Source organism: Mytilus edulis, chromosome 3 (genome assembly GCF_963676685.1).
Source record: "Mytilus edulis chromosome 3, xbMytEdul2.2, whole genome shotgun sequence".
Lineage (NCBI taxonomy): Eukaryota > Metazoa > Mollusca > Bivalvia > Mytilida > Mytilidae > Mytilus > Mytilus edulis.
In genome coordinates, this window is record NC_092346.1 from 102,597,411 (window position 1) to 102,620,750 (window position 23,340).

The window sequence follows — 23,340 nt, forward strand, 5'->3', positions numbered from 1 at the left end:
TAAATAGATCTCCAAAAACAACAAGGCAAACACCAAGATGGACATGAAACAACACCACACCTACAGGTTTAAACATATCTTCAAACAACAAGGCAAACACCAAGATGGACATGAAACAACACCACACCTACAGGTTTAAACATATCTTCAAACAGCAAGGCATGCACCAAGCAAGGCATGCACCAAGATGGACATCCAGATGGTACTGACCAAAGAGGTTATAGAAAATAAAAACAAATATCAAAAGTGATGTAACATTTTTATTGAGCATTAGAATTTATCAGGATGCAGTACAATATCATATTTTAGTAACAGCCTTAACTTCATACCACTAGTATTACTTTTAACACATATGGGTACTATTGAAATGTTTTTGAAAACATGGATTATAACTAAAGAATTCTACAATATACAATACTAATACAACTACTCTCCCAATATTAGGTCAAAATGCTAAATATATGGGGGCAGATTCAGTGCACATCAGATGCAAACCCCATTAAATCAGAAAAAATATTGTTGATTTGCTCGGATTTGTTTTTATACTGTTGCCTTACTTGGTAATCATAATTTTTAGGGTTCCACCTTCTAAGCATTAAATCCTAGAGGTGCTCTTGTTATAAGTTTTAAAATGAGTCCATTTGAGAAGAATAAATCAAGCTGAGCATGATGTTTTGAGTATTTTTTGGAAAACAGAATGTAAAAAAATACAAAATAATTTTATTGATATGAAATCATGCTGACACTTACATAGAAACCAGCTTTTGACATTAAACAAATGCTAAGTTTCAGAAGAGAACAAGAAAAAATTTCCAAATTGGATTTCACAAAATATAAATACCTACAACTAAATCTGAAGTTTCAAATATTACAAATGTTTTTGTAAAAGAGATTCAAACCGGTATCACTTTCTGGTATATTTTTAAAACTTTCTATCTTGCTTGCATCTCTTTTGTATGCAAGGTAACATTCTGTATATCAAGAAAGGAGATTTCGTAAATTTCTTTTATACACCATGATTAAACTTTTCATAATTTCCTGGGTGCTACTGAGCCAATTGAAGCGAAGAATTAAGTGGAAATTTATTGTTTAAAAAATACCACCAGCTCTTGTATAAAACAAATGGTAAAATGGTTTTCTAAACTAGTATGGTTATCATTTTATAACTTGAATATCTGAGTATAAAATATCAATAATAAAATAGCATGAGATTGGCTGATTATATTTATACTCAGATGTAAAATCATGTCATGGGGACACTAAAGTACTTTTAGTGTTAAAAAGTCTAGCTGATGATGCTAAACCTATTATTTGTTCATCATATATGTTTTCTTTAGTGCTGTGGGACAATGTTTTATTGTTTTGAAAGAAACAGGAACAACAATTTAATGAGTAACAAAAATTCATACATAGCACACATTTGACATTACATATAAAAAAACTTAAAATATCAAATTGAGGAGTATGCAGCTACAAGTGCTTCTTTACAGATTAATAAAAAGATGGATTTGTATATAGGTTAAAATAATATCAATAATTACATGTAAAAGAACACAAACAAAATAAAAAAGTAGGTTCTTCTTCATAGAGATCTTAAATTTGTTCAGATATAATTCTTGATAGGGACTATATTTTGGCACTAAATTTATGCATACAAACATATATATTGAGTATTTTAATACAAATTATACAATATGTACATCAGATCTTGTTAAAAACACCATATTGTACAACCTTAGAACATATTATCTACAAAGAATGTAAAGGAAATAAAAAATACACACACTTTTACTGAAGTTTTTATAAGATGAGACTTTATACACAGACTTGATCCATAAAACATTTTGATCTCAAATTGTTTGATTTTCCCATGATGTTTAACAAAAATTGGTATATTTTTTCTTCTGTATGTTGCATTTAAACTTTTTCATAGGAATATTAACTGTTTTTTATAAGCCAACACAAGATAAGATTTTGGTAAAAAAAAAAAAGTCTGAAATAGTTAAATCAATATTAGAATGTAAATAGTTTTTCACTCAAAAGCTATGAGAATGACAAACAAAAAGGTTTAACTCAATATAATACTATTTAACATGTAGATAATACCTAGGAACTCTATATGAACATGATTTGTTTTGCATATAACTACTATAACTAACAATACACATCTTTGGTGTAACAATTTTGTCATCTATTGATTTTTTTTATCATCTTATCTATGCAGTCAATGGTTAAACCTGTAAAAGCAAATGAGATCAATATTACGCAACAGTTATGAATTAGGTTTTCAGATATCAAAATATATATATTTTTTATGCTGTATAATGTATGAAGTTGTTTTGAAGTAGAAAGGTGTCTTAAAACTGTTACTTACCATTACATTAGAGGATTTTTGCATCTAAATTCAATTACTTTTCAGGTGATTTTTTTTTTCAAAGTGGCTTGCAGTGTACAGCTAGTCCAAATTGTATCATGCTTTTCTAGTAGTTACCAGTGGCTTCAAATTCTTTACATCGATTGAGAATTTGTATTTTTGCTTTAAGGTGGTACCGGGTACATAATTCTACAGGGAGATAACTCTGCTGAACATTTTAACCATGTTCTATTAAGACAATATTAGGCATCTCAATGATCATATTAGTGTTGGTCAAACTACTATATAACCAATAATTTTTTATTTCTGATAAAGCTTGTGGTTCAAGTTCAAGCCAGGGGGGTTCGGGGGTTCAGACGAACCCCCTCTTGAAAACAAATAAGCACTGTTAGTCAACTTTCTGTTCGAATTGTGACTGTTAAAGTCGAGTTCGTGAGTCCAAATAACCCCCTTGAAAATTTCTGGCTACAGGAATATTTTGTAAAATTTTATGTAAAAAAATAATTTTAGTCAAGGTATTAGGTACAACCATAATTCTTCAAAAAATCAAAACACTATGCGCCTTTTTAAACTTTAAACTCACGTTTATCTTTTTCTAAGTAAAGCTACTTGATTACAGCTCTCGGGATCTATATCATCAGGACAAGTACAGGTTCTACCACCATTAGGGGTGGGTAAACAAAGGAATGTACAGCCTCCATTGTTCCTGGCACAAGCATTGTTTACTGGAAAAATAAATAGTCACATAAAAACTAAACCGTGTGTAGTAAATACAACAATGGTTAGAAAAATAATTTTCTTACATATTTATGGGTTTAAGTTACAATATGTAAACAAAACCACACTGACCACACTCAATTTATTCAGTTTGCATTAATTCAGAATTTACATAACTTGGTTAAGCTCCATATATCTACAGTGGACACTATTATAATGGTGCAAGAAAGCTTGTTTTGGGAATCTTAAATTAGCTGCTTAACAAAAAGGTTGTATTTTTTGGGTCCTTTCTTTTGTATGTTTGCCATTCATTCTCAGAATATTGTTTAACATGCAGACATTTGCTTAAGAACCAATATCTAGACTAAAGATATATTTATTTCAAATTTGTCTGTGGTGGTTTAAAAATCTAACTTACTTCTAGGACATTGAGCTCTGACTGCTGTTATACCATACAATTTACCATTTCCTCCAATAGGTAAACTTAAAGATTCATCTGATACTTGACCATTACGATTCACACTTGATACACCATTTGATCTGAAAAGATAAGGCTTCCTGTTAATGTCAAGTTATCTCCCTATTAAACTGAAAATATTTCAATAATGAAGGTAAAATCATATACATTGAATATATATTTATCAATAAAAAATTCTAATACAATGTATTGCCAAATCATGCATATAACATTATTTAAGTTACTGAACTCGGAAGGAGACCAAGGACAACTGCCATATGCCAGATGTATTAACACTTTCAATTTAACCCAAAAGGAACTTTGAATTTTGAGGCTTTTCTGTTTAAGCACAAAATATTAACTTACTATATTCTGTCATGGTTTAGCCATTAATTTTAAGGCCTGATTGAGGAAAACTTAACACACACAGTTAGAAAATATTCTTGTAAGGAAACAAAAGAAGGTCACAATGATTTGTTAGACCTAATATAACACTTACATAGTCCAATCTGACCAATATATGCTGCTGCCAGAAAATGTCAAACCAAATGGATAAGGTGCTTGATCTGTCAGAATAGCTCTACCTACACCATCTGTTCTAATACATTCTATTGTTCCTGTACCTACAATCAATCAATTGTCTATAAAAAGTCTAAGCATTTTATGTATTGGAAATATAAAGTGAAAAATTGTATAGATAGAGAAATTCCATGCTACATTACTAATATGTAATAAGTTGGAATTGTGTTTTTTGGTTTTCTTTTTTTTTTAAATATGCCATGTTGTTACTCTAATGTTTCAAAATGAGACAAGGAATGCTAATTTCTGAAACTTTCTACAGCCTAAATTTAAAATGTGCAAAATTCAAATAAATATTGCTAACCAGATACCTTTTTTCTTTAACAAATTTGAAAAAATTGAAGAGCAACTATAATCTATAAAATATTGGCAAACATGATTGTATTAACAGAAGATAAACTTAAAGAGATGAATACTGACCAGCATCACCCCAGCAAAGTTGATTGGTATAAAAGTCCAGGGTGAGTCCATTAGGTAGTCCTAGGTCTGTATCTACGAGGACTTCTCTATGTGTTCCATCCATATAGGCCTTCTCTATTTTTGGTGCCCCTCTGTTCCAATCTGTCCAGTATATCATTCTGCAAATAATAAAACAGTTCTTATCGTAAAAGCAAATGTCTAGATGAAAAGGAAAATAATGAACTTAATGGCCTTTTATAGCGGACCATATGGTATGGGTTTTTCTCATTGTTGAAGGCTGTATATTTGCCTATAATTGCTTACATATACTTCATTTAAACTTTGGTGAACAGTTGACTTTTTGGCTATCATACTAAAATATAACAACCAATTTTATATACTAATAGTGTATTAGTGCCTATATTATAGCACTAGTTTCATTTTAATGTCAATAATAACTGCAAGTCACAACTTTCATCTTTATTTCAAGTAAAAGAACTTACCCCTGGTTAGGATCAGCAACAATGGCTCTAGGATTGACTAAATCTTCTGAAACTAAAGTTTTTCTGTATGTTCCATTGAGCATTGACACTTGAATAATATCTAAACCTGAATCCGTCCAGAACAAGTTTCTAGATAACCAGTCAACGGCAATACCCTCAGGTGAACTCTGACCTATAAAATACAAATTTAGCCTTGAACATCTACACAATCAGTTGAAAGCAATACTTTTTTAAAACAAATAAAATCACTACTCCTAGAATATAACGCTTGAGCATTAACCATGGTTGTCTTTTATGCAGTGTGTGCTTGTTAGTAGAAATTTAAGTGTACACTTCTGATGTATTATACAAAACTATATTCAGTGGCTACCCAACACTCAAGTAGATTTCTTAAACCTTATTATAAAACTTTTCTAGCTACTGTTGTCATTTTTGCTCTTTAAAATACAGTTATGGTTACTAACCACTAACAACGACTGTTTCGTTAGAACCATCCAGTTTTGCTCTGCTTATTTTACCACCGGACACATCGGTCCAATAAATATCTCCGTCCACACAGTCTGTATCCACATCAATAATTAACTGATCTGGAAAACAAAAAAAATACTGTTAATCTAATTATCAACACTTCTTAAAGCAAGAATGCTCAAAATCTTTTTCATTAAATAAGTTTTCTGAAAGTTTAATTTTTACTTATATCTGCATGAATCATCTCCATTTGAAATTTTAAAACTAATAGATGTAATGCTATGCAAAGTTGCATCATTTCTTTAAAGAAATTAAGACAGAGTGTCTGCATATTTTCCTGAAGGATGTATACAATAGTGAAAGGAAATAGGCCCAAATCTTTGCACAATAACCATTTGGCTCTACTGAATCTTCTAGAAAAATTTAGGACTTTATTCTAGCTACAACATAATAAAGTTCTTAAGGGATAGGAAGTAAGCTCTACTTCATGTAAAGCACGTCTTTAGTTTTTGATACAAAGATGCTGATCTATTTTTAACAGATGCAGAAATGTAAGATATTTTTAGAATCACAAAAAAAGAAACAATTTTAAGAATTTGTACCGGTAATGCTAAAATCTCTCCTGGGAAAGTAAAAAATGCAGATGTTTCCAGGCTAATTCAAATTCTTTATGTCTTTAACAATTTTTATTTAGAAAGTTACAGTTTATAAAATTGTGTATTACCTGGTTTATAAAGTACTCTGGCCCCCGTATCATCCTCAGTCTGTATGTAAGGTACTTTGTGTATAGTGTAACCTCTACTAAACAGTAAATAGTTATCTCTGTTACTCATTGCTAAAACATAAAAATATGAGTTAATATATTGCAATCAAATCCTGTTTCTAATGATAAATCTATTATGAAAGAAAAAAGTAACAATATCAGTGAATCTAATGTTCATACAAAAAGCTTTATTAGAGCTTTCAAAAGAGGATTTGTTTCATTTAAACAGGTTTTACTATATATGAAAATTTATTCATGAAATGAGTGAAAAAGAGAAATTGAGAAATTATCTCCCTTTGTAATAACTATCCTGTCATAAAGTTAATTGGTTACAAAACAGTTGTTGGGATCGTTTAGCTGAATATACAGTATCTTTTTTTTTTCTCATAGGTTAAAGCCGTACATTACTGCTTCAATTGAACTCTGGTGGATAGATGTCTCATTGGCAATTATAATTCATTTCTGCATCTTGACAGTAAACTTACGTTCACATCTTCTACCATCACCTCTGTAATTATCATTACATACACAAGAATAAATATCTACATTCAATATACAGCTGGCATGTCTGTCACACACTCTGGGGTCACGTCTACAGGAGTCCAAACCTAAATAACAATTGTACATCCATTTCAATGTACATCATTAAGATAAAGATTTTTAACTAAGGTGTTTTATGTTCATGCATAAAAAAAGTGAATTAAAAGTTCACAAAATGAACATACAGATCCATAAAGTTGAGTTTTTTTTGAAGAAACCTTTGATCTTTTGATTTAAAACAGAAATTTATGCTGTTGCAATAAATGAGGCTGAGTAGATGTCATTTCAAGTATTTTACCTACACAATTTAAACTACAAGCTAGGAAAAATAATGTGTATTATTGCTATTTAATGAAATTTTCTTTGATCTTACTGACTGGTAAGCGTAAATGCCTGTTGTCAATAAAATTAACAACGGCAACATAGGTAAAACAGCGATTAACAGATTATCATTGGTCATCTCAACGACTGCTTTTCTCACTTTTGCCGTACTGGCTGAAGCGAGAAAATCAATTTTTTTTATCAAAGATAATTTATAGTTACTGTAAACAGGGAAATTTTCGCGGTAGTTTTATTTTCGATATTTTCACGGTAAGAATAGAAACGCGAAAATATCAAAGAAACTCTTTTTATTACATTTACTTTTACAAGTTGTGACTTGGATGGAGAGTTAGCTCTTTGACACTCATACCTCATCTTTATATATCTACGTATATGGAATAGAATATATATATATAGGACTACTGTGTTACACTGATTCTATAGATGACACACATATAACTGAAATCATACCTGTATCTCTTAATGAAAATCAATGTTAGGAAATTATAAATTTAATGCAAACAGTTCACCATAAACAGGAAAGCAATCATAACGGATTTTGTTATGTAAACAATACTCATTGCAATTATGTTAATGATACATGTCAATCAGTAATGAAAGTATCACCTCGTTAAATCAACTACACAGATTAATCAAATCAAAAGATCGATTAATTAGCGTTAATCCTGAGAGCATTTGTTTTTGATTCAATCTTAATTAGGTCTACTTTTCTGTATTGTGTATGTGTTTTTACAAGCAAACATGACAAACTTGTAATCTACTTTAACATAAATGAACCGAAAAACAAAAGATTTCTGATTGATTTTATCACATGATTTAAGATATATGTAAAGTTGATCTTTTTCCAAATCATTTATGAAAATATTTATATGGGCCACTTGGAAATCGCGAATTCAAAACAACGCGAATTTGGATTGTGTTAGAAAATCGCGAAATAAAGACGGCGCGAAAATTTCCCGGTTTACAGTATCAAAATATCAACTATTTTAAATCTCAACACAATATATCATGTTTTTTTTTAAAACTGAGTTTATTATCAGTGAATATTGTAAAGTGTTCTGTTTACCTCTAGGTTCACATCTGTGCCCATCTCCTTGATATCCAGCGGAACATCGACATCTGTATGACGAGGAATCAGGATCATACAAACACTGAGAATTAGGTCCACAATTGTTTACTTGGTTACATGGCACCACTGCAAACATATTTAAATATCATTTATTACACATGTTATAAGAGTATTATCTAATTTTCTATATAAATGTCATTGACATAAGCAAGATTATTTCATGCATACCTGTCAAAGCTCAAATTCTAGTAGTGCATGAGGATCTTTTACCTTTTCAAATTTGAAGTCTATCCTTTTAGATCTTTCATCATTCAAGGGTATGAACATCTCCCTTGTGATAAAAACACGATCTCCATCCTTTTTTTCATTTGAGTTCTTTTGAAAGTAATATACAGTGGCGGATCCAGAGGGGGGGTTCCGGGGGTCCGCACCCCCCCTTTATTTTGGCCGATCAATGCATTTGAATCGGGACATATGTTTGCACCCCCCCTGCACCCCCCCCCCCCCCTTTTGCCCTGGGCTAGCACCCCCCCCCTTTCGAAAATTCCTGCATCCGCCACTGATATATGTGCATAATTTTTACTGTATAGCAAAAACAGTGTGCATTTCATAGTAATAGACATAATAGGTCATCAAGATGTTGACCAAGTAAATCCATGTGTAAATACTTAATTTTTATCTGTTTGTGCTGAAATATTACAATGCTTTTTAACTTTTATAACATTGAATGAATGTAGAACTGTCCAATAAGCTGGACTCATATCTCCTGCATCAAGGGTTGAAGTTGGAGTATGCCAGTGAATGAAACCGTGAATCAATGAAGTTGAGAAACAAAACTAGGGCATTATTTTTTTTTGGGTCTGCATCCATTCATAAGTAATATTCCTTCTGTTCGTATGTTTGTCCGGCTTCAGATTAAAGTTTTTGGTCAAGGTAGTTTTTGATGAAAGTCCAATCAATTTGAAACTTTGTACACGTAGTCACTATAAGATCTTCTGATTTTAATATCTCAAATTCCAGTTTTTACCACAATTTCACGGTCCACTGAACATAGCAAATAGTACTTGTTGGGCATCTGTGTACTATGGACACATTCTTGTTTCTTATGATTTATTTAATTTACCTCGGTTTGTCTCTATAACCATAAAATACAATTTAACAATCTGTTAAAATCTGTCATATTTACCTCTTGAAATACAAACTTTACCATCCCCATCATATCCAGTATTACATACACATCTATATCTATTCACTCTACTATCCACAACACATTGGGCATTAATATCACAGTCATTGTACATGTTACAGCCCTCAGGTTCACAACGATACCCATCACCTGAAATATCAAACAGCAATTATACATGTTACAACCCTCAGGTTCACAACGACACCAATCACCTGAAATATCAAACAGTAATTATACATGTTACAACCCTCAGGTTCACAACGATACCCATCACCTGAAATATCAAACAGTAATTATACATGTTACAACCCTCAGGTTCACAACGATACCCATCACCTGAAATATCAAACAGTAATTATACATGTTACAACCCTCAGGTTCACAACGATACCCATCACCTGAAATATCAAACAGTAATTATACATGTTACAACCCTCAGGTTCACAACGATACCCATCACCTGAAATATCAAACAGTAATTATACATGTTACAACCCTCAGGTTCACAACGATACCCATCACCTGAAATATCAAACAGCAATTATACATGTTACAACCCTCAGGTTCACAACGACACCCATCACCTGAAATATCAAACAGTAATTATACATGTTACAACCCTCAGGTTCACAACGATACCCATCACCTGAAATATCAAACAGTAATTATACATGTTACAACCCTCAGGTTCACAACGATACCCATCACCTGAAATATCAAACAGTAATTATACATGTTACAACCCTCAGGTTCACAACGATACCCATCACCTGAAATATCAAACAGTAATTATACATGTTACAACCCTCAGGTTCACAACGATACCCATCACCTGAAATATCAAACAGTAATTATACATGTTACAACCCTCAGGTTCACAACGATACCCATCACCTGAAATATCAAACAGCAATTATACATGTTACAACCCTCAGGTTCACAACGATACCCATCACCTGAAATATCAAACAGCAATTATACATGTTACAACCCTCAGGTTCACAACGATACCCATCACCTGAAATATCAAACAGTAATTATACATGTTACAACCCTCAGGTTCACAACGATACCCATCACCTGAAATATCAAACAGTAATTATACATGTTACAACCCTCAGGTTCACAACGATATCCATCACCTGAAATATCAAACAGTAATTATACATGTTACAACCCTCAGGTTCAAAACGACACCCATCACCTGAAATATCAAACAGTAATTATACATGTTACAACCCTCAGGTTCAAAACGATACCCATCACCTGAAATATTAAACAGTAATTATACATGTTACAACCCTCAGGTTCACAACGATACCCATCACCTGAAATATCAAACAGTAATTATACATGTTACAACCCTCAGGTTCACAACGATACCCATCACCTGAAATATCAAACAGTAATTATACATGTTACAACCCTCAGGTTCACAACGATACCCATCACCTGAAATATCAAACAGTAATTATACATGTTACAACCCTCAGGTTCAAAACGATACCCATCACCTGAAATATCAAACAGTAATTATACATGTTACAACCCTCAGGTTCACAACGATACCCATCACCTGAAATATTAAACAGTAATTATACATGTTACAACCCTCAGGTTCACAACGATACCCATCACCTGAAATATCAAACAGTAATTATACATGTTACAACCCTCAGGTTCACAACGATACCCATCACCTGAAATATCAAACAGTAATTATACATGTTACAACCCTCAGGTTCAAAACGACACCCATCACCTGAAATATCAAACAGTAATTATACATGTTACAACCCTCAGGTTCACAACGATACCCATCACCTGAAATATCAAACAGTAATTATACATGTTACAACCCTCAGGTTCACAACGATACCCATCACCTGAAATATCAAACAGTAATTATACATGTTACAACCCTCAGGTTCACAACGATACCCATCACCTGAAATATCAAACAGTAATTATACATGTTACAACCCTCAGGTTCACAACGACACCCATCACCTGAAATATCAAACAGTAATTATACATGTTACAACCCTCAGGTTCAAAACGATACCCATCACCTGAAATATCAAACAGTAATTATACATGTTACAACCCTTAGGTTCACAACGATACCCATCACCTGAAATATCAAACAGTAATTATACATGTTACAACCCTCAGGTTCACAACGACACCAATCACCTGAAATATCAAACAGTAATTATACATGTTACAACCCTCAGGTTCACAACGATACCCATCACCTGAAATATTAAACAGTAATTATACATGTTACAACCCTCAGGTTCACAACGATACCCATCACCTGAAATATCAAACAGTAATTATACATGTTACAACCCTCAGGTTCACAACGATACCCATCACCTGAAATATCAAACAGTAATTATACATGTTACAACCCTCAGGTTCAAAACGACACCCATCACCTGAAATATCAAACAGTAATTATACATGTTACAACCCTCAGGTTCACAACGATACCCATCACCTGAAATATCAAACAGTAATTATACATGTTACAACCCTCAGGTTCACAACGATACCCATCACCTGAAATATCAAACAGTAATTATACATGTTACAACCCTCAGGTTCAAAACGACACCCATCACCTGAAATATCAAACAGTAATTATACATGTTACAACCCTCAGGTTCACAACGATACCCATCACCTGAAATATCAAACAGTAATTATACATGTTACAACCCTCAGGTTCAAAACGATACCCATCACCTGAAATATCAAACAGTAATTATACATGTTACAACCCTCAGGTTCAAAACGACACCCATCACCTGAAATATCAAACAGTAATTATACATGTTACAACCCTCAGGTTCAAAACGACACCCATCACCTGAAATATTAAACAGTCATTGTATATGTTGTAAATACGGTGCGAACACAACACTGGAACATAACTTAATTTTCATATTATAATGTAAAGACTTTGTGAAGTGTCACTTGTATTTTTGGGCATTATATAGATCGATTACATATTAAAATATGTTTTCTTCCTTAACTCACATATTCTCAACATTTTGGTGTCGTGACCAGTATTTGAAAAAGCTGATATTGATTAGGAAAGGGGACAGAAGTGTTGTGACAAGACATCAACGAAAAATAAATAATTTGATAACATTAGAAAGTGTAAAACAAAAGAAGAAACTTTGGACTATTTAAATCAACAGATTATAAATGCAATCAGTTCAGAGGATATTGAAGAAGAAATTCTCAATACAGATGAGTGTACTTTAGACTTAGAAACTTAAAGGATAATTCGTGATTTTTCACTTTTCATCTTAATATGTTCATAATACCATAAAAAACATATTCACCAAGTTTTATTTCGATATGAAAAGTAATAAAGAAGAAAATTGGGAATTATTAATTTTATTTTTTCAAACTTCCTGACTTATGTGACGTAGTTTAAGTCTTTGAGCATGCCGGGAGTGAAATTAATCTCATTTAAGTCTTGTTCGTTAACCATCTAATAACGCTATTCAAAGCGCATCGACGACCTTTGGTGTAGCTATTAACCAACAAAAAGTAAGTGATAGCCATGCAACTTTTAAAATTAGATTGTAGGATTTATGTGTGGATTTTTTATATGAATTCTAGTAATTAAAGTGAATAATACATTAGAACATTTTTATGATTTTTTTCTTCAAACACTTTAAACAAACATAATCAAGGTAATTAAAAGATTAGCATTATGTAATTCTAATCTTTTGATCTTCATTCAGTGACATCTAGGCGTCACGGTTCACTATTTCAGGTGTGAACAACATTTCGTATGAATGATATACGGGAGTCAGTTATAGTTTTAGACACAGAAATGTAAGAAAAAGAATTAAAATGAATTTACGGGAGAAATAAGGTCGCACAATAACTGGATAGCTGTTGTAGCTGTTGTATATTTTTATATAATTCGCATAAGCTCACTTTTAAATGAATTATGACTTCTGATTACTTTTGTAACGATAAAATACTGAATTATTTTAATTGAATAAATTTATAAATAAAAATAGCCTTCTAAACACGAGTGTATGAACTAAAAATTGTACTTTTTTAAATTAGAATCGGCAACCGTTAATATTTCAAACAGATTGCAATTATATAATTTAGTCCATCCAAAGCGATCTTTATTTACCTATTTAGGAATTAATGTTCTCATCAAAATATTTCAAATCTCGCAACGCATGAATACTTCAGCTATTTGAAAAAAAGATGTTTTAAAAAATTGAGAGGAAATTTAAGGATCCTCTTGGAATGGAATCGAAAAATTACGAATAGATATTCTTTTCAAGTGTGAAAAACGTCAACCAAATTTATTAATTATTAAATAGTATTCTTCTCACAACGTATAATACTTTAGCTATTTGACCAACGATGTTTAAAAAAAAAAGACAACGAATTTAATGTCGTCTTAAAGTCTGTTCAACTGGCAAGAATACCCCTAAAGCGGACAAGCAGTTTATTCTTTAAATTGCTGTCATTGAATATCAAGAAAGAAAATAAATCCCGAAATTAATTTGAAACTTAATTACTCAATAGTTTTCCTAGAACATATTCACATCCCTTGGGGTTTGTTAGTGTACGTCCAGTTGCATATATTTTACATGAATGTCGGAACAATTGTGATGAAGTCGAATTTCTTCCTTTATTCGAGAATTATCTAATTGATATATAAATTTGTGATTTTACTATGTTCATAACTTCGATGAACCGAAGCAAGTTATATATCGACCTGTATTTAAATCAAATTGGTCCTCTTCTTCTTCTTCTTCTTTTGGTATCTAATAGTCTATCTAATATGATGATTACATACTGTTGGCATACGTGGACTAGTCTATTTACAAAACTGTTACCCCGATTTACACAAAATGTAGGTTTCTTTCTTATGTTCAATGTATACAGGCGTAGAAACGAATCATCGACAAGTGCGTACATTTTTTTTTTAATCAATATTTCTGGTATGTTCCAATCTGTCCTTTACTATTGACAACGAGTATATATTACATTTTCCCAAATTAAACCTTGGAAAAAAATGTAAATAGATTTATAATTCATCAAATCTTTTTTTTTTTGGTATTATTTATATTTTTATAAATAATATTCTTTACACCAGTAATGTTATTTATAAACAAGCGTATGAGTTATAATGACTAGTATATTATATCACTTTTGGACACGCAAGACAGAGATGTATATTATACACCTGATAGTTCAAAATGGAGAGTTATAAGTTATCGGCCGTGTATACTGATCAATACCTACAGAAGTGAAACGATGCATGAACTTGCAAGCCCGACAGGAAATCGCTTGAATACCTGGACGTGTCACCTCACACCCCTCACAATACCTTTGGGAGTAATACCTTTAGCCATGCTGGTGATCAGATGAGGGAAGATACGAATTTATTTGAATAAAATTTATTACTTTAAAGAATTATAAAGGAATTAGATTTTCGAAAACAATTTTCACGGAACACTTAATCATGATTTGAAGTTTGACTTTTTAACTAATTCCAATATTAACAGTTTAAAAATAACAGACTATGGTTATTTAAAAAAAATAAGAACATTTTCCGTATCAAGTTAGTTAGTCAGATAAAACAACCGTACGATTGACAAGATATCGACACGCAATTACAACTACATCGGTTACTCTAGTTTTGGTCCTTTGTGGTTTATAGACATAGCGTCATTTTTAAACGGAGAAGATGACAAAATGGTGGAACGCAGAGAATTGATACTCTAAATTTAAAATCGATGGTGATCTCTTATCTAGCGGAATAAAACTTTAATGTCTATAAATTTGAGCATTTCTATACAGAATGGACATAATATCCATTTTTGATTTTTTTGCGAAGTTTCCCTTTAACTACAACACAGAGTTTAGATAATTGCGAACAGATAAAAATAGTGATCCACTTATCAACAACTTTCTCATGATGAGAATAAAGTTTAATCTTACCCATATATCCATTTTTGCACAGGCATCTGAATTTCCCAACAATTACATCATTGACACAATCAGCATTAGGATCACAGTTCTGTGTGACACGACAGTCTTCCATCTGACAATCTGTACCATCACCAGTCCATCCTTTAGAACACACACATTCATGTTGTCTTGTTATCTCATCGTAAACACAGCGAGCATTTACATGGCAGTTGGTACATATGGAGGGCACTTCTGTGAAAAAAATATATACCAGCTGTCAAAACCTGCTAAATCATTTTGAAAACATTATTTAAATGTGGAAGGTTGTAATTTTAAATTCAGGATGGGTCAAACAAAAGTATTTGTTCCTTCTCTGCTAAGTTTACAGCATTTATAAGTTAGAGCAAAGACTGCTAGGCTTGGAATCTGTGTCCATGTAGGATCATGTAGGGTGAAATGTCTTCCAGTTGAATGTTACCTTGTGAACTAACTTGTAAAAAATCCAGCTCAGTATGTCTGTTAACTACAAAGCAGGGTTATTCATATTGTATTAACATGTTCGTTCCCTGAATAAGCATACAAGTTACTTCTGCAAAGTAAGCAACTTCCATTTGTCCCTTTTCTTACTAAATGTATTATAAGAACATGAGTTTCAGTTTCATTATTCAACTCAGCTGATTAAAATCAAAAGCAATAAATAAGACTAACCTATTCGAGAGCATGTTCTTCCCTCACCAGTAAACCCAGGCAGACATACACATCGGTAGGCAAACATCACAATATCCCACAGGCACTCAGCATTACGATCACAATTACAGTCAGCTGAAATAATAAACAAATTATATATAGGCAAGTAAACCCAGGCAGACATACACATCTATAGGCAAACATCACAATATCCCACTGGCACTCAGCATTACGATCACAATTACAGTCAGCTGAAATAATAAACAAATTATATATAGGCAAGTAAACACAGGCAGACATACATATCTGAAGGCAAACATCACAATAAAGAAAATTATATTTAGGCAATTAGACCAAATGAGGCAGACATACATAGGTTTGCAAATCACTTGGAATATAAAACAGGACTGCCACTGTAACATACCAGCTTGACAAAACAAGACACAATATCTAAATAAGAACACATAATGTAATTAATGACTTCAGATAACCAACCTATTTCAGAACGTTCACAGCTGACACCATCACCACTGTAGCCATCATTGCACTGACATTTGTACTTTTCATCATCAACATCATATACACATTCAGCATCCTCGTGACAAACTCCAGCTACTTCATTGCATCCAAATTCTACAGTAGAAAAGGAATTATCCATATTATATATCTTATATTTATATATGAAACTGTGAAATGACTAGAACAAAATTATTTCTCTTATAATGAGGACAAAATCATTTAAATCTTTATTTACATTCGAAAAATTCATTTTTATAAACATTACATATTTAACATATAAATTTGACTAAAAACAACTTCTTCACCATTTGTGACAGGAAAGTTTACAGAACTGAAAAAGTTGAACCTGTACATCCACAATCTGTTTGAGAGTGGGTATAATGATTGTTAGATTCAACACAATACACCATTGATCCTTGTGCCATTCAATTTGAATAGGAAGGAACCTGGGGTTTCCTACCTTTAAGTTGTGGCCACTACAATTCTGAAACTGAAACTATTGAAGGAAGATGATGTTTTGTGCCAAATCTAACAACTATTTGAATTTTGTAAATGTATAACATAATAAGTTAAGGTTAAATTGGATAGTAAAATTCAAGATTACACACTAAAAATTTGTACATTTTTAAAGTAATATGAGATTTTATTAAATAAATACTTACCATCATAAATTCTGAGTGCATCCATCTGCGCAAGTCTGACAGGCAGAAAACCCCAAATAAAAATATCATCCAATGAGAAGAGGGATGACCAAGCAGTGCCCATATAACCTGATGCCTTTATATCATCCATTTAATTTTCTTACGTAAGCAAGAAGCCATAGGAAAAAAAACCAGGGGATGAAGGGGAGGTTGGGAGGGACCTTTAATTTATGATGGTAAGTATTTATTTAATAAAATCTCATTTTACTTTAAAAATGTACAATTTTATGTCAATAAATACGTTACCATCATAAATTCTGAGTAAAATATAGAATCTAACACAAAGCTGAATCCCCTGAACCAGAAGATGCAGAAGGAAAAACAACTCTTTGTGCGGAAACTAAAGGTCCTAAGGAGTACAAACTCTGAGCTTGAGTAGCCAAAGATTGCAGATAGTGAGCAATGAAAGAATTTTCAGTTCTCCAGAAACCTGCAGATAAGACTTCCTCTAAAGAAGCATTATTAAACAGGGCCCAGGAGGTAGAAATAGCTCTAACATCATGGGCTTTAACATGCATACTATTCAGAAGTTCTTCATTAGAAAAACTGTAAGGTAATTGAATAGTTTTACAGATCCAAGTTGAAATGGTTTTAGCAGACAAATCTTGTTTTCCTTTGTTAATAGGAATAAATAACCTGGAATTTGAGGAGGTGCGGAGACTTCGAGTTCTCTGAAGATATAAAAGTAAGACTCGGATAGGACAGAGTACTTTAGAACTTGAATCATCAGGAAGGGCTGGAATCACTATCGGTTCTGAACCTCTACCAGGAATTTGATTTTCGGCTAAAAAAGCTGGATCTGTTAATAGGGTAACAGATGACTTATCCCTATTAAAACGAAGGCAGTAATCAGCAGTGGAAAAAGCATGAATTTCACTTCTTCTTCTACCAGAGGCCAAGGCAAGAAGGAAACAACACTTATACGATAAAAACTTGATTTCAACCTTTTCAGCAGGTTCAAAAGGATGGGTTTTTAAAGCTGATAAAACAACACTCAAATTCCAAGACGGGATTAAAACTCTCTGTCTAGGGCGTTCAAGAGTGAAATTCTTAACTAAAAGAGAAATGAATTCATTATTACCAAAGTCTGGACCTCCAGACAGTTGAATCGTCCTAGAAATAGCTGATCTATAGCCTTTAATAGTAGAGGGAGATAATCCTTTCTCTTCAAAAAGGAGGATCAGAAAATCTGTTGGTTGTTGTACAGAAATTTGGAAAGGATCAATTTCCTTCTCACTACACCAACTACTGAAGATAGTCCACTTGGCATCATAGACGATGTTAGTGGATTCTCTAACTGCTCTGGAGAGATGTCTGGCTGCGCATTCAGAAAAACCTCTCTCCTGGAAGCTATCCCTGAGAGAAGCCACGCGAACAGATGTAGCTTCTCTGGATTGGGATGAAGTATCTTGCCCTTGAACTGGGACAGAAGATTGTGTCGTACTGGTAGAACCAGTGGACGAGCACAAGACAGATGAAGAAGATCTGGAAACCAGGCTTGTTTGGGCCAAGCTGGAGCAATAAGAATGATCAATCCTTGCTCTGCTGAGATCTTCTGAAGAACTTGTGACAGAAATCTGAACGGTGGGAAGGCGTAAGCGAACATCCCGTCCCAGGGAACACTCATGCAATCTACATTTTACTGCGTAAGCTTTCAGATTTGGTACAGGAGACATGAACACTTGAACTTTGTAATTGAGGCTTGTTGCAAACAGGTCTACATGAGGAGACCCCCACTGAAGTGTTATTGCCTGAAATACTGATTGGAGAAGTTCCCACTCTGTATTGACTGGGAAAAGTGTTCTTGACAGAGCATCTGCTAACACATTGAGTTTCCCTGGGACATGACGAACTACAATCTGTAGATGAAGGTGATTGCAAAGAAGGAGGATTTCTCTTGCTAAAAGATGCAGCTCGTAACAATGAGTTCCCCCTTGGTTTCGCAAATAAGCCACCACAGTGGTGTTGTCCGTTGCTAGAACCAGAGATTTGTTCTGCAGTAGGGACTGAAAATGAGACAGTGCAAGAAGAACTGCCTTCATTTCTAGTATGTTGATGTGTTCCTTCAAAAGATCTAGAGTCCACACTCCTGACACTGAAAGACCTTCCAGATAAGCTCCCCAACCGAGGTTGGAGGCATCTGTGAACAGAGTCTGATTTGGAACTGGAGAGGACAGAAGTTGGCCTCTCAAAACGTTTGCTTGAGAAGTCCACCAATCCAAATGAGGAAACAATTCCTGATGAATGATTGGAACTGGAAATTCCCAATCCTGTGTAGCTGGAAGCCAATGTTGATGTAGATAAAATTGAAGAGGTCGAATGTGCAGGCGACCAAGTGGAACAACATCCGCTAGTGAATTCAAAAGACCTAGCAGTTGTGAAAACTGGCGAGCAGTAACTGTTTTTTGAGTTAGAAACAGACGAATTTTTGAACAAAGATTCTGAAACTTTTCCTGAGGAGGTCGAACTATGCACTGACGAGTAAGGTAATGTTCGCCTAGGAAAATAAAGTCCTGAGACGGAATGAGGTCCGACTTTTTCCAAGAAATGAGAAACCCCAGAGAGAGAAACAATCTGATGACTACATCGGTATTGAGATAGTTTCTTGGGAGAAAGTTCCTTGATCAGCGAGTCGTCCAGGTAAGAATGAATCTGAATAGCCTGTGAATGAAGGTGAGCAATTGCTACTTGCATGAGTTTGGTAAAGGCTAGTGGTGCAGTTGACAGACCAAAAGGGAGAGCCCTGAATTGGTAAACCCTTTTGTTCCAAACAAACCGAAGGAATTTGCGGTATGAATGGGAAACTGGAACGTGAAAATATGCGTCTGTCAGATCCAGGGATGTTGTCCACATCCCTGGAAGAATAGAAGCTCTTATTGAACGATTCGTCTCCATTTTGAAATGGGGAATAATCATATAAGAGTTGAGGATAGACAAATCTATGACCGGTCTCATTCCTCCGGTCTTCTTCAATACAAGGAAGAGACGAGAATAGAAACCTGGATCTATTGAAGATACAGGTACTTCTTCCACTGCCCTCTTTGTCAAAAGAGTCTCTACTTCTGTTGACAGAAGAAGAAACTTCTGTGGATCTTGAGTATTGGACAGTGGGATAGGAACAGGAGAAAAGGGTGGTTGTTCTTTGAATTGAAGAGTCAATCCCCCTCGAATTACTGACAGAACCCAACAATCTGAGGTAATACTTATCCATTTTTTTAGAAAATGAGTTAACCTCCCCCTACTGGCAATTGAGAAAGAGGAGTTTTGTAGTACATCTCTGGATTGGGTTCTGACAGTAACGTACGAGGGGGCAACTTCCTAGGAAGAGGGATTGGCCCTCTTGGCACCTCTCTTAAAACTGTTAGGTTTAGACCTAGGGATTGAAGATTTCTTAGGTTTATTACCTCCATCGTTGGTGATTTTCCTCCTCTTCTCTTGAGAATTATAAGATGAGCCTCCAGCGGAAGAATAACTACCTCGTTAAGAATTATTTCCAGAAAGAGATATATAGATTCCTACACTGCAACAAGTGTATTACGATATTTCTCCACTCGAGACAGTTAAATTTTATCATTTAAAGCGCGAGGCTTGCCGAGCTCTTTAAATAACTAAAATTTAACTGTCGAGAGTGGAGAAATATCGTAATACACGAGTTATAGTGTAGAAATCTGTTTCTCTAATGATTTTTATCCTTCTTTTTCAAAGATTTTCAGAAACTTGTGTTCTTTATATGCGACGTCATCAGGCATGGTCGCCTTTTTTCATGACGTCACAATAGGAAAATTCAGAAGAAAACAAAACATTTAGACGTCATAATCAAATTTCGACTAATCATTTGCCGAGAACAGATTTTTCACTAGTGAGGAGAAATATTTTTCTCACACCGGTCAGGAAATATGAAAATAGCACAAAAATTAGAGAAACATTTACCTTCACTGGGGCTGGAGTTTGATTGAGATGCTTCTGTACCTCATCAAGTGGTAACCCGAAAATCTTTTCATCCAATGGAGACTTGATTAAAGCATCCTTAAGATTATCTGACACCTTTGCCTTATCCAATATTTCAGATCTTTTGGATAAGGTACAGTTGGCAATGGAACCCATAATCAACAATTGGGAGGCACCCAAAGCCTTGTCTACCTGTAATAGAAAAGGTTTTACCTCTGGTGGAAGAGAAGAGTCTTTAAGAACTGGAGCAATTGCTGATAAAAAGTGTTCAGCAGTGCCCAACACATGAGATGCGTTTCTAAGAAGGTTCTCCGTTTTTGACCAAACAGACTGAGTAAGATGCAGTCCATCAGCGGGTTTAGAAGCAATAGTAGATGAAAAAACCTTGTCACATTTTGGTACCAGTTTACCCAAGGTAGAGTCAAAAATGTCATAGTCCTTAGAGCGGAATTGCTCCGTAAAGGAGGCAAGACCAAAACCACTAAGGCAGCAACCATTTGATTTTCTGGGGGGGGGGGTGCTATGGTTTTTTTTGGAAAAAAAAGTTTGTCTCCAGTTTTTGGAGAAAAAAATAATTTGTTTTTGATTCTGAGAAAAAAAAATTGTTTGTTTCACCCTCAGCTGCCACTATATGTAATGCTAAAATTGAAAGAAAAAAAATGTTTTCGACTTGTCGCGAAAAAAATGGATTGTTTTTCGCCACAGGCGAAAAAAAAAAATTTGTCCAGAAAAAAAAACCATAGCCCCCCCCCCAGAAAATCAAATGGTTGCTGCCTAACTGAGGAAAATTGGGACTCATTAGCCACAATCCCATCATTAATGATCTGCAGAGAGTTAGACATATGGTTAGATTGTGGAAAACTAGTATGAGATATAGTATCGTCTACCGACAAACTACATGAAGCCTCGAAAGTAGAGGTTAGTTTCTTGGGTCTTGGAGGAGACTGAAATGGCACCTTGTTGACATCTCTCATGATTGTAAAAACAGAATCTCTGAGATCCTTCAAAGTGGAAGGAGCATCTTCAGCCTCTGGTTCTTTACTTGAATTGGTAGAAGACTGACCAATAACAGATGAAGAGATAGATACAGGAACAGAATGTTGCGAAACATTCTGAGAAACCTGAACTGAATTGTCATCTTCATCAGAAGAAAAACCTTCTTCTTGGCTGCCTGGGGCAACTGAAAAGCGTTCTTCCTCATCACTGTCCTCCAGATCACTTCCAATATCGTGATCTGGATGGAGTGAAATCACTGGAGAATTTGACTTATTGGCAATGTTCTCTAGTGTACCCAGGCGGTTGGAGAAAGAAGTGAATTCAGAAGAAATAGACTGACGAAACTCGTCCAAAATACTCTTGAACCCATCTAAGGGGGGGCCAGAGTCAGCTACCTGATTAGACTGATGCCTAACAGAAGAGGTAGGCAGAGCAGCAGGTACAGATACACTACTACAACTACTAGACACTGCTAAAGGAGGAGAAGGAACTGACAGATTAGGTGTAGTACTCTGAGGAACAATAACTGGTGTTGGTCCACAATAAGGCCAGAAACCTGGAAAGGGCTGACTAGGAACCTGACTAGGAAAAACCTGATTAGGAAAACCTTGACCAGGAAACCCTTGACCATGAAACCCCTGACCAGGAAAGCCTGAATAAGGATAACCCTGAGACCAAGGAGGTCTAGACCACGACATGGCATTACTAGCCGAAGCAGGTAAAGTGAAGCCACAATAGGACGCTGGTGCTCTAGAACCAGGTAAGTTTAAACCCATAGAGGTACCAGGGTAAGATGAAATGGACCCTGTGGTGTCAACTGGTCTAGAAAAAGTGCGCAACAGTGGTAATGGTAGGGACACCTCCATGATAACCGACAGAACCTGCATTCAGGGTCTGTTGACCGGTCTTAGAAGTCACCGAAATAAAAACGTCTGTTAGTTGACTACTACTAGGAGGGGTTCCCTGCCCTACCGTTGTTACGGTCACAGGAAAGGGTAACGAACCGTCTAAAAAAACATCACTACCTGTAATGGCCTCGTAAGGACTGGGAGCATTAAACTCCATAATTAAACAAGTATGAAGTTAAACACTTATAAACAACAATATTATAACAAAAAAATG

At 34.3% G+C, this 23,340-nt stretch overlaps 1 protein-coding gene across 1 annotated transcript in view; it reads right to left on the minus strand.

Annotated features, from left to right (window-relative positions):
• Nucleotides 1-242: 242 nt before the first annotated feature.
• LOC139518047 (nidogen-like) overlaps nt 243-23,340 on the minus strand; it is a 61,275-nt gene continuing 38,177 nt past the window's right edge. Inside the window, exons 13-26 of the mRNA XM_071309695.1 lie at nt 16,550-16,687; nt 16,076-16,189; nt 15,398-15,619; nt 9,398-9,547; nt 8,209-8,337; nt 6,746-6,868; nt 6,222-6,332; nt 5,494-5,616; nt 5,030-5,201; nt 4,548-4,705; nt 4,048-4,171; nt 3,510-3,631; nt 2,958-3,099; nt 243-2,237 (exon numbers count right to left, since the gene is read on the minus strand). Coding sequence (XP_071165796.1) covers nt 2,960-3,099; nt 3,510-3,631; nt 4,048-4,171; nt 4,548-4,705; nt 5,030-5,201; nt 5,494-5,616; nt 6,222-6,332; nt 6,746-6,868; nt 8,209-8,337; nt 9,398-9,547; nt 15,398-15,619; nt 16,076-16,189; nt 16,550-16,687 — 1,826 coding nt within the window. The 3' untranslated portion in view covers nt 243-2,237; nt 2,958-2,959. The remainder of the gene's footprint in view (nt 2,238-2,957; nt 3,100-3,509; nt 3,632-4,047; nt 4,172-4,547; nt 4,706-5,029; nt 5,202-5,493; nt 5,617-6,221; nt 6,333-6,745; nt 6,869-8,208; nt 8,338-9,397; nt 9,548-15,397; nt 15,620-16,075; nt 16,190-16,549; nt 16,688-23,340) is intronic.